This window comes from Paroedura picta, chromosome 3, assembly GCF_049243985.1.
Source record: "Paroedura picta isolate Pp20150507F chromosome 3, Ppicta_v3.0, whole genome shotgun sequence".
Classification (NCBI taxonomy): Eukaryota; Metazoa; Chordata; class Lepidosauria; order Squamata; family Gekkonidae; genus Paroedura; species Paroedura picta.
In genome coordinates, this window is record NC_135371.1 from 131,705,252 (window position 1) to 131,717,893 (window position 12,642).

The following is a 12,642-nucleotide window of genomic DNA, read 5'->3' on the forward strand; positions in this document are numbered from 1 at the left end:
GAGATCATTTCCCTGATGAAAATGGCTGCTATAGAGGGTGGACTCTATGACATTATAGCGCACTGAAGTCCCTTCCCAAGCCCTGCCCTCCCCAGACTTCACCCCCCAAATCTCCAGGAACTTCCCAGCCCAGAACTGGCAACCCTACTCATTTTGTATTATTATTATTATTATTATTATTATTATTATTATTATTATTATTATTATTATTATTATTATTATTATTATTTATAGCCCACCACTCCCCTAAGGCTCATGGCGGGTAACAGCATATAACCCCCCCCCCCCAATAAAAAACCCTAATACATAAAAACCATCCTAGTACATAAACACATCAACCAACCCAATACGGCGACATTACCCAAGGAGGAGACCAGGGATAGCCTGAAAGGACTGCAGAAGAGGAGGACCCGATCTCACCAGGTGGCGCCGGCCTCAGGCATAAGCCTGGTGGAAGAGCTCCGTTTTGAAGGCCCTGCGGAAAGCTGGTAAATCCTGCAAGGCCCACAGGATTACTCCTAGTCTTTCATTCTTGAAGATGGGCATTACAATCTACTTGTGCTATATTTGCCTTTAAATTGGGCAGTGGTGGTAGTTAGTACTGACATCTTTTTTAGGGGCTCACCCAAGCCCTGAGATGGGAGTTGGTGGAAATTGGCGCAGCTTTATGTATGAGTACCAGAAATTAAAATAAGCAAACAAAAAAAGCACTGTCTGTTCCCACTGGTAAAATCCTAATAAATGTCTATTCATGTCTTCTTCAGCAAAGGAGTGCTCTCTCTGCACTCCAACTTCTGTACCTTTGTTTTTTAAAATGGTATGATAATCTCACCAAAGGATAAACTGCATATACTATCATTTATAAAATGTACAGCACAAACGATATTTGGAAATTTTGTACATCCTGCTCTTACAGGCTCTTTGAGTACATTGGATCAAAAAGTTACTAGTTATAAGGAAGTAAGTCATCATGCATCATTTCACAAGAGATGATGTAAAAATGGTCAGGCCAAGTCTACCTGTGGACTGTTTGCAGTCTACTTTAATATGTATTTAATTAATATGCCATTATGGAAAAGCAAATCCTTTGCTGGGCCAACCAGAGGCATAGGTTGTATGAGTAAGCTGACCAGGCATCCCGATAATGGCGGAACACTCCCGCTTTTGGCGGAAAAGTCCCGCGTTCCACCAGAGTGTCTCAAAGTCCCGCTTCCTTGCTGCTGCCGCGCCTGCCTCTTGCTACCACCTTCCTCGCTGCTGCCGCCTCTTGCCGCAGTCATGGCCCAGCCTCCACCTGCCTCCGCCTCCACCTGCCTCTTGCAGCACCATGGCTCAGCTGGAGCCCCCTCCCTGCCTCTCTGCCCTCCGGCCAGCAGGATGGCCGACAGCGGTGCACTGCCCTGACTGGCCCTGTGGCTGGCCTGCACAGGCATGCCAGACAGAGGCCCGCCCTCGGCCCCCACCTGACCTGCACCGACCACGCAGGCAGGAAACTGATGGGCTCGTGTGAGACATGCTCGGGAGGCGACAGTGAGCCCAGTCAGAGGGAGGGAGGGAGGGAGGGACGGCTGCCGCCGCTGCGACATCCCGCCTTATCTCCCTTCAAATGGCCCCCATCTGCGGACATCTAAGGCCACATGACAGGGCTACGCTGATACTAAATAGATTTTTCTGCAAACTCAAGGGACTTCCCAGGTATAAAACAACAACCCTGAAATCTTTAAAATATATATACACATGGGGTGTGTTTGTGTTAAATTCCCCTCAAAGTAAAGGAGCTGTCTCTGCACAAGTACAGAGAATGCATCTATTGGCGGTGTGGTGGTTGAGACTGGGAACCACAATTGCCCCTGCTTCAGTGGAACCCGGGAGCTGCAGTGGAACCTGATGAGAAAGATTGTGTTTGTGTGTGTGTGTGTGTGTAGGAAATGGACTCCCCATTAGTCTCGTGGGACCATACTTGTATATTTTAATAGCCAATTGGCCAAATCTGAGAACACTTAAATCTAATGGATGAAGGGAAGACAGTCCCAGGTTTTCAGAAAAATATGAAATCTAAAAAATATACACGGGAGGGGGGATTGTGGAAGGAGCACCTGTAGCTTTAAGAAATGTTCTTTTTGGGGATAACCAGTTTTCCAGGATTGTTTTCTGTGAGTAAATGGTGTGTGTGTGTGTGGGGGGGGATGGTCCTTTCCAGTGCTGTTTTGGCTTTTTAGGGAGGGTTCATTGGGGCCAGCCCTGGTTATAATTACTAGCTCCAGGTTGATAGAAATTTTGGATGGAATCCAGGAAGGGCTGTGTTTGGGGAAGGGAAAGCCTCAGCCAGATATAGCACCACAGAGTTCACCCTCCAAATCTGCCATTTTCTCTAGAAGGTGAGATCTCTGTCATCTGAAGATGTTGTAATTCTGGAAGATCTCTAGGTCCCACTTAGAGGTTGTCAGCTTTAGTCCTGGCAGCAGCCCCTGGGTGATTTGATACCCCTCAAACTGAACTAGACCTGCCTATCTGCTACTCTATGAAAACCAGTGTAGTATAGTGGTCAGCACAGCGGTAGTCAAACTGCGGCCTTCCAGATGTCCATTGACTACAATTCCCATGTGTTTGCTGGCAGGGGCTCATGGGAATTGTAGTCCATGGACATCTGGAGGGCCACAGTTTGACTACTCCTGGGTTAGAGCTTCAGAGTAGGGTCTGGCAGACCCAGGTTCATATCCCCATCTTGCTGTGGAAGTTCACTTGCTGATTTTGTGCCAGTCACATACTTTCAGCCAAAACTACCTCACAGGGTTGTTATGAAGATAAAAAGGAAAAGAGGAGAATAATCTAAGTTGCTTTGGTCTCCACAGGAAGAAAGGTGGGGTATAAATAAACTAAATAAATACATAATAAATATAGCTGAAGATGGGTGGCAGATAAAAGGCAGATTGGTGAATGACTGAGAACGAGAATGATACAGGGAAAGGGAACAGGATATGGGCTGACAGGATGAGAGAAAGAGGAAATATACTTGGGAGGGGAAGAAACTGAGGTGCCCCCCAAAAGTCCTTGAGAGTTGGGCGTGGCTCAGTGTCTGTCACCACACAGCTGGGTCATAATGTTTTGAAATAGTGGAAGCTGGGGGAGTAAAGGGAAAGCTGAAGACAGTGGGACACATAAATGTAAGTTGACTGGTGGGAAACAGAGAAGGAAGAAAAACAGGGGAGAAGCTATGGGGCTTTCAGGGAATGGAAAAAAGAAATGGTGCAGAGGGAGGAATTGAGATGCTTCTCACCAGACCCTGTGGATTCCTACTTGTTTACATGCATGTGGCTATGGGCAACAATCTGAGTATGCTTTTGGTACAAATTAGTGCAAAATAAGTTGTTGGCAGCCACATAGGTCTACAGTAAAATTCAGATACAAGAACCTAATCCCCCAATGACGCAAAACAGTGTACATGTTTTTGAAGTGCTTGAAAGCTTGCACATTGTTTGGACATTTTGGCTGGCTCTAATAAAAGGTACTATTGTCTTGCTGTTTTAGGTAAGACACAGTTTACTAGGAAATAACCAAGCTTGCTCTGGAAGAGAAGAAATTAGTCTGGCCTCTTCTTACTGCATACCCAGCTCCAGCACATGTGTTCATTCAGAACAAACATAAACAAAACCTTTGCACACCCTCCACTCAGCACCAGCATTTACAGTTTCGCTGGCTCTTTAACCAAACGTGATCAATAATTTATTCTTCTCTTGCAATTCATTAAATATTTACCTGTCCCCTGAATTCCCCAGTTCTGATAGGCCAGTATCAAGGTGAAGGGAAGAGGGCTTGACTGGCTAAGGAGTCAGAACGAACCTGTTGGCAGATCCATAAGGCAAGAGAAAACCCCACTCTGGTATCCCGTCATTTTTTTGCTGGGTCAGCCCATGGTAGCATTTTTCTCTTTGTGAGTGTGTCTGTGTGGATGCCACTGAAGTTAACACACCATCAAGACTGGTTGCCAGTTACTCAAAAAATCATGGCTCAGCCACTTTAGCATATTGCTAAATGGGTAGATTGTGAAAAGTCAGAATATTTTCAGTGTAATTTTTTTAAGTGTCTGCTGCCTTCGCTTGTACAGTCTCAGGTGGTTAACAACTATTACAAAAACTCCACATACCCTAATTTACAAAAACTCCACACACCAGGGGTTGCTCATGATTTCCCATAATGTCACTGGTATTATTTATGAGAGAGGACCAGAGTCTCATAACGTTTCCAATTCTTGGTTACTGTTCCTAACCTGCCTTAATCAGTGCCTTTTTTGAGTTGAGGATTTGTGGACCTGATGCTATAGCACCAATATAGCCTTTTAGCAGTATACCTTCTACTACTTCGCAACTGAGAGCCAGTGTACTGTAGTGGTTGAGAATATTGCACTAGCGTTTGGAAGGCCTGAGTTCAAATCCCCATTTGTGCCTTGAAAGCTTGCTGGCTGACCTTGGGCCAATCGTACTCTTTCAATTTAACCTATCTTGTAGGGTTATTGTGAAAGTAAAATGCAGCAGAGAACGATGTAAACCACTCTGAGTATCCATTGAGGAGAAAGATGAAGTACTAATGAATTAAATAAATAAGTATTCCCCTTGTTCATTGAACACCATTATCAGATATGCACAGACTTTCCCTTTTGAGTTACATCAGAATAGGCATCAGTACATTGAAGCTATTATCCAGATCTAGAGGAAGAAGCATTTTGGTAGGACACATACAAAAATTACAGTCATAGGCTGAGTCTTGGTTTTTATACTAGAGCTGATTTCAACCTGCCCACTGTGGCAACCATTTGGTAAGCATCCAGAAGCCCACCAGTGCCAGCTCTGCCAGGAATAGAGTTGACTTACTAGAGATTTTGCTAGTGATACTGATGGAGGCTGTGGCTGGAAGGGAGGATCGTGCGCTCATATTCATTCTCCCTGGAAACCGAATTCTTAGTATGTGTTACTGATTAAGTCCTCAGTTCTGGAATGGAAAACCAAGTATGGGGTGTGTGGGGTGGGGAAGAACTGCACTTATTCACTTGCACAATACCTTCCGTGCTATTGAGAAGCAGGGATTGAGGTTGCTTGTTGTCTGTGGGAAAGATCAAGCATGCAAATATGGCGTGGTATCAATACTTGGTACAGTGGTTGCAAATAGCGATGGCTCATGCTGTATGGCATGTCAGGATGCCTCCCTCACATTGATTACCACCTGGAAATTAACACCCTGCCCTCTTCTGTCTGAACCCCCTGGAGCAAATGAGCATAGTGGCAATGTGGCGCTCCTGATGCACGTGGAGATAGCCACGTTGCCTAAACAGGGTTATCACAGATATTTTACATGCATATGCTTCAACATACATGAAGCGGCCACTGGATTTCCCAAAGCTGTATGTGGTCACAAAATCTGCATGGTGCCCATGTTGAGACAAGATGGCAACTATGCATACCAGGAGCAGTGTGCTCCCAATATGCATGTGGTTCTCAGCCTCCTGGTCTGTATAATGTCTAAATAGGGCTCATTTTGCTGAGGTCTTACTTTGCTTAACCTGATTCAGACAAGAGACTTTGTTCCCCAAAATCCTGTAAGCAGAGTAGTCCAGAATTGTTTTAGAATCAGAAATACCTCTGTCTGATCCCTTTGAGGAGCACATATTACTTTGAGGAACCTAAGGCAGCCTTTCTTATAGAAGAAAAAGGTCACAGGGATAGGTCTCAGTTAACCCTGAAGAGATGCAAAAGGCACCAGGATAGATTGGAAGTGCAGGTTGAACAGAAATATGGTGTTTTCCACAACAAATGAACCAGGATTTTATAGATCTAAATACTAGCTAACTACATACTCAGAAGTCTCTTTTCCATAAATGTTGGTTTATTGGTAGCAGAGTTATATCACAGTTGTATGAAATATTGTTTTTGTGAAATCTGCACTCCTGCTAAGTCAACCCCTCCGATCTACTGCATGCATAATTTTTAAAGGCCCTAGCTTTATCAATCCCCCCCCCCCCCCATAGTAGTGATGTTACTCAACACAACCTGAACCACTTTGATATTCTGGGCAATGGTGAGAAAGACTTACATGTCACTTGGCGATCAAGAGCAAATACTGGAAGTTGAGTTTTGTGCATGGATCATTGCCCTGTTCTGGATTATTTAATACAAAAATATGCAAGTTGAGCAAAAGGCACCTTATATACTGCCTTTGTGGAACTGAAGGCAGCCTTCGATTTGGTCTATTGGGAAAGATTGTGGGCAAAATTGGCAATTATTACAATAGATAAAAGGCTCCTTTTTCTAATGTTTAGATTGCATGAAAACACCTTTTTGCAGGTAAAATGTTCATCTGAAGGTAATCTTTCCAAATCACTCCAGACACAAAGGGGAGTCAGATAAGGCTGCCTACCTGCCCCCTTCCTGTTCAATTTGTATGTGAACTAATAACTAATTTGCAGAATACTTATGTGCCCCTAAGTTAGCCACAGAGAAAAAACGATGTATGATGATGATGCCATCTTGCTTTTGGTGTCTAGAGTTGGTTTAAATAGAGCACTTCTGACATTTGCCAATCAATATCAAGAATTATCTATTAATTTTGACAAAACAAAGGTCATGTGTTTTGAAAATTGAAATTCAACTGGAGAATTAATGGCCATGACATCAAGCAAATCAAAAGTTACAAGTATCTAGGGGTAACTTATGTACAATGGTAGTTCAGTTAATCAATTTTAAGCTGTGGCCTGTTTCATGGAAAGAAGTGTCTTTGCTGTCTTGGCCTATTTCAGGAGGGATGGTGCTTGTTTTGTGCCTGTTCCATTAAAACTTCATGGAGCAAAAGTCCTAGCCCAGATGTATTATGGATTGCAGCCATCCAGTTTGGCAATCTGAGAGCATTAGAACTTGTTCAATCAAAATTCCTAAGAGCATTATTTGATACCCCAGGAGGAATCCATAATGTGATCCTGAGACAGGAAGCAGGCCTGCTTATGGTATTGTGGCTTTAAATGCTATATTATTGGGTAAGGATCGACTTAAAACCTACTGGGTTAATTTCTGCTTTGCTGGCATCTGTTCCATACCCACAATGGTCCCTGAGTCCTGAATAAACAAAGCTGGATCAGACTATACCCTGAATGGCTTTTAGAGAGTGGGTACATGAAAGCAAAAAGTTTGATAAGGCAGTGTTTAACAGATATTGAAGCTCAAAACAAGTTGGCTGCTTTATAAGAATATAGCCCCCATTGTATTCCTGAATGCAACAGGCTTGGCTCCTAATATCTGGATAAAATCACAAATCCAAAATTAAGATGGGCATTTTCCATGTCTAATTGTCCTCCCCTTGGTGGTTTTACAGGGCAGATTCTCCAGCACCCTCATGCTCTTGAGGCATTGTCTATGCTTGGCGACTGTTGAGAAAATCGCCCATGGTTTATTATTTTGCTGAAGAGAGGAATTTGTTAATCATGTCCCTCCTTACACATTTCATCCGTCTAGAAAATTCTTTTAAATATGCTGATGGTCTGATACTAAGACATCTTTTGGATGATGAGCACAGGAGAATTACATATATATTTGCAAAAATTTTTCATGTTGTGATTTGCAAACGCAAAGCTCTTTTAATAGCCATGCAATTATCTAATTATTATTATATTAGCAAGAAAGCCCATTGCATCTAGGAATGCAATTGGCACTAAGACCCAGGGAACACCAGCAGGCACAGATCTCTCTCTCTGGCAGCAAGAGCCATAGGACGTAATCAGGGCTCCTTCGCAGCAGAGAAGCAAGGGTCGTCTGCAGTTTGGGGCTCATTTGCAGTTTGTCTTTGTCTGTCTGTCTTTTTCCCTCACAGTAGGGGCCATAGCAGATAATGAGGGGTCGTTTGCAGTTTGGTAGGGCTCTCTGTGTCTCTGTGTGTCTCTCACAGCGTCTGAGAGCAAAGTGTCTAGTGTCCAGGGAGGAGGGTGGGAGTTGGAGAGGGAGGGCCAATCATGGTGATTGGCCGTATTCCATCTCGGACAGCCAGGACACTCTCCACACCCAGGGCTGTTTCACAAATATTAAGAGGAACAATGGATAAGGATATTAATTTTATCATCTTTTAAAATATTGTTATTAATAATCTATGCCGCATTGATATAAATTATACATATTATGGTATTTTATTTGTTTGTTGGGATTCACTAGACAGAGGACCATAAATACATTGATGATGGTATGCCACTTGGGAAATAAAATCCAAAAAGCCTATGGGGACCTCTTCCCAGGAACCCACCAGATCATCAATAAGTTAGCTACAACCCTTTTTAAAAAGATGACCACCTGATAATTCAGCCACCATTAAGAAAATGATGTCATGGGTAGCTCCAGCCTGGATATTGTTGCAGTTCACAATCCCATACTATTAACTGATCTATGATTCTTTAGTCACCAAAGTGCCCCTCTTAATTATATAAGCATTATGATATGTGTTGTAAAGTAATGGCTATGGTTAAATGACAAACCATGCAGTAATGAAAACCAAGGCATATTATGACTCTTTGTTTAGGTAAGTGGATGCTCTTCAGCTCAGATTATTGGGTAGTGAATGGTGGGTGATTTATGTAAGGAGAGGCCCTCAACAGTAGGCTTCATATAAACATACAATTTCATATAGAAATAGAGAGACAGTGTGGTGCAAGGACTATAAAGCTGAACTTCAGCAGGGGAGACCATCCTTACTTAGTAAAATACATTGGATGACTGTGGTCTGATCACTGTCTTTCATCCTAACCCATCTGATGGAATTGGTATGAAGAAAAAGTGGAGGGATGGAACTCTGTGAGTGCTACCCTGAGCTATTTAGAGAAAGGGCATGATAAAAACGTGGCATGCTTGACAGCACTGGGTTTTCCCACTTGATCTCTTCCCTGCAGCCAGCATCAAGCATGGCTCTTAAACACAGTCTGGTTCCACAGTCTCCAGCATGGTCTTTTTGCTGGTCAAAAGGGCCCTTCCTTTTATTTTCACCTGTAAAAACGGCAGAAATTAAATTAGCCTTTACCAGGGCCAGGTGGAACACTCTGCCCAGTGAGAACAGGGCCCTATGGGACCTTATAAAATTCTGCCAGGCCTATGATTGAAGCCCTGAAACAACACTAAAAATCTGCTGATCTCTACCGAATTAATCCATTTGAGGGCATATATTATATGCCCCACTTTTCTCCCAGGAGAAGGAGGTAGCCTTGAGTAACTTAGTTTTAATTTTTAGATTTAAATTTTTTAAATAAACCTAAATTCTGATTGTGTATATTAGAATGTATGCTTTTCATTGATGTAATCAACCTGAGCCCTAAATAAATGCTATTATTACTACTAATAATAGTAATAATAATTTTTTTAAAAGGATAGCTAAATACAACCTGAATGTAAGCTGCCATCTTTCAAGGAGATGAGACTAATATTGGAAATTCAGGTAACTTTTTTTTGCTGATGTCCTCATAAGCTTTTACACAGGAAAAATGCAGGTCTTCTTGAACATTAACTCTTTCTTTTATATATTGTTTTAGGGGTGACCCAGACAAATGTGATATCTGGGGGAACACACCTCTTCATTTGTCAGCAGCCAATGGCCATCTAAATTGCCTTTCCTTCTTGGTGTCTTTTGGGGCCAACATCTGGTGCCTAGACAATGATTACCACACACCACTGGACATGGCTGCCATGAAGGGCCACATGGAGTGTGTGCGTTATTTGGACTCCATTGCTGCCAAACAGAGCAGCCTCAACCCTAAGCTGGTGGGCAAGTTGAAGGACAAGGCCTTCAAAGATGCAGAGAGGCGTATTAAGGACTGTGTGAAGATGCAGAAGAAGCACCACGAGCGGATGGAGAAGAGGTACAGGAAAGAGATGTCTGATCATTCTGACACTATGAGTTTTTCCAGCTATGCCAGCAGCACTTTGAGCAGAAGGTTCCAGCACATGTCCATGATGACTTCTTTGCCATATTCTCAGGCCACCATACATGGCACTGCCAAGGGCAAAACCAAAATTCAGAAAAAGCTGGAGAAAAAGAAACAGGTTGATGGGACATTCAAAATCTATGAGGATGGGAGGAAAAGTGTGAGGTCTTTGTCTGGTTTACAGTTGGGCAATGATGTTATGTTTGTGAAGCAGGGCACCTATGCTAGTCCAAAGGAATGGACCAGGCGCAACATTAGAGACATGTTTCTGACCGATGAAGATACCGTCTCCCGTGCCATAAGTGACCCAGGTCTGCACATGGACTCAGCCCACTCTGAGGTCAGCACTGATTCTGGCCATGATTCCTTATTCAACCGCCCTGGACTTGGCACGATGGTTTTCCGGAGAAACTATGTCAGCGGTGGACTGTTTGGAATTGGTCAGGATGATCCCAGCATTCTTGAAGATGGTGACATGGACAGATTAGGTGTTAAACTGCATAACCGCCTGCAGCGCTCGCCAAGTCTCAATGACAGCATAGGCAGTGCCAACAGCCTGCAGGAAAGGAATGAAGAGCAGCTGCCATGGGATGATGTGGAATTAGGCCTGGATGACGATATTGAACCTGACACCACTCCCCTGGAGACCTTCCTGGCTTCCTTGCATATGTTTGAATTCATTTCCATCCTCAAGAAAGAGAAAATTGATCTAGAAGCTCTTATGTTGTGTTCAGACAACGACCTGAAGAGCATCAACATTCCATTGGGGCCCAGGAAAAAGATTCTGGATGCTGTCCAGAGAAGAAAACAGACTTTGGATAATCCTGATGTCATAGAAGACACAGAACTGTAAGCAATAGGGCCCCATCTTCATAGTCATTCATGCATTTCTTCAGCATGTAATGGCAGGCCTTTATAGATAAAGAATATAATTTATACATAAAATGCATGTGAAGACTAGGAGTCTCAATAGACTCTGGGATTCAGGAGAATATCTACATATAAGAAAACTTGTCAGTTATACAAATGTTTCAGCAGTTACAAGTTGGGTTCATAAGAGTGGAGGTGCTCAGGATCCTGAGGTAACCTTCTGGAAAATTCCTAGGTTAAATCTGCTTCAGTACTTAGGGTATGGTATTTTTGGTCGCCTCATAATTTTTGCTTAGTCAAATCAACATGGTTAACAGCTGTTAAAGACGTTGGATGACTGAACTATTTAGAGTTCTTGGCCAAACAGACAAAAACAGAGCCAAATGCAACAGATCCCCATAACGCCCCTAAGCAACATGTAGGAAAGCTATTATTATACTCTACTGCACTTATGAAGTATGCTTCTCTGTTCCGAATCTCATGATACCAGCTTCTTTATCCTTATCAGAAAGGGGTCACTTGTTATTATACTTCAGACTACAGGTCCAAATCCATGTGATTTAATGTTCTTCCATACAAAAGTTTCCTTTGTGCTCAAGAAACCAGAGTTTGGGAAGAAGGCTGTGCTACAACTGTCCTCCCTGACAACTAGTTTTCTCTATATATGTTAAAAAAAACAATTGGAGGGAGCATACAGTCATATGAGCCTTCAAGAACATGTCATGTGGGAGATTCCTAGTCAGATCTTCCAACATTAACATTAAAAATCAGACAGATTTAATGAAGGGCATACTGGGGAATGTGGAAGTAGGGGGTGGTCTCCAACACACCCAAGAAAGGATGATTAGGAGATAGTAAGTGGTGCCACCACAGAGCAACAAGAGAGAGAAAGAAGTCCCGAAAGAGTTAGTTTTTATAACCCTGCTTTTCACCACCTCAAGGAGTCTCAAAGCGGCTTACAATTGACCATTTCCGCATGAGGAATCTGTCCCTGGACAGCCTCTGGTTTTAGAGCCCCCTCTACATGATGTTGCCTGCACCCTGAGGCTGTCCAGGGGCTGGCTCAAGTTTTGCTCAGATTTGCCTCGGGATGAGGGAAAATGCAATAAGTGGATTTACCCCTTTTATCTTGCATCTCATTAGCAAGCAGCCAGAGGCAAGCCCATATGGTGGGGGAAAGGCACGATAGTCTCTGTAACATTGTCCTGCCCTTGGATCTGCCCTCCCATCTCCATTTCCTGCTCCGAGTTTTTTTTAAATGGAGCAGTTCACATCGGAGCGTGACTGCAAAGCTGCCAAAGGTAAAATAAAATCTTATTTAAAATATGTCCATAGTCTTTTTGGGATCAGGCAAGCAAAATACAGTCCCATTTGTGTTTTTTGGAGGTGAGGAATTAAAGGGGATCACTCTCCGGGTGATCAAGCAACCTTCTCCCAATCATTCAGGCATGCATGCCCCTTGTTTTAAAGCCTTCTGTTTACACAAAATGATTTTTTGGGCTCCAGTGTCCCATGTGCAGCCTCCCAAGAATCCACTCAGACATAAATAAAGTCCAAAAAATATGAATCCCCCCCAAAGGGGAGGGTGTTGTATCATTTTGGCATTTCTCCACGGAAGTGTTGATTTTATTAAAAATGCATCTGTGTTGTAGCATTACTGCATAGCAATGCTGAATTGCCTTAAAATATTAATTTTGGGGCCCAGGGGGGGGTGGTGGTAAGAAAGTTTCAGTCCATGAGAGAACTGCTGTATATGATTGGTGGCTTGCCCCAGGAGTGGGGAGAAAGGTTTGGCTTGTTTTCCCTTAGAGCCTCATTGGGAGGCAAAAAGC

At 43.1% G+C, this 12,642-nt stretch overlaps 2 protein-coding genes across 3 annotated transcripts in view; one reads left to right on the top strand and one right to left on the bottom strand.

Moving 5' to 3' along the window:
* OTOP2 (otopetrin 2) overlaps window positions 1–12,642 on the bottom strand; it is a 91,359-nt gene that overhangs the window by 33,774 nt on the left and 44,943 nt on the right. The gene's annotated exons all lie outside the window — the stretch shown is intronic.
* Window positions 1–12,642, top strand: part of USH1G (USH1 protein network component sans) — a 33,045-nt gene that overhangs the window by 15,024 nt on the left and 5,379 nt on the right. The window contains exon 2 of one of the 2 annotated variants that reach the window (XM_077327878.1): window positions 9,548–10,789. In XM_077327878.1, the coding sequence (XP_077183993.1) occupies window positions 9,548–10,789 (1,242 nt within the window). Of the gene's footprint in view, window positions 1–9,547; window positions 10,794–12,642 lie in introns of those variants that run through there. The other variant, XM_077327879.1, reaches the window with a different exon arrangement.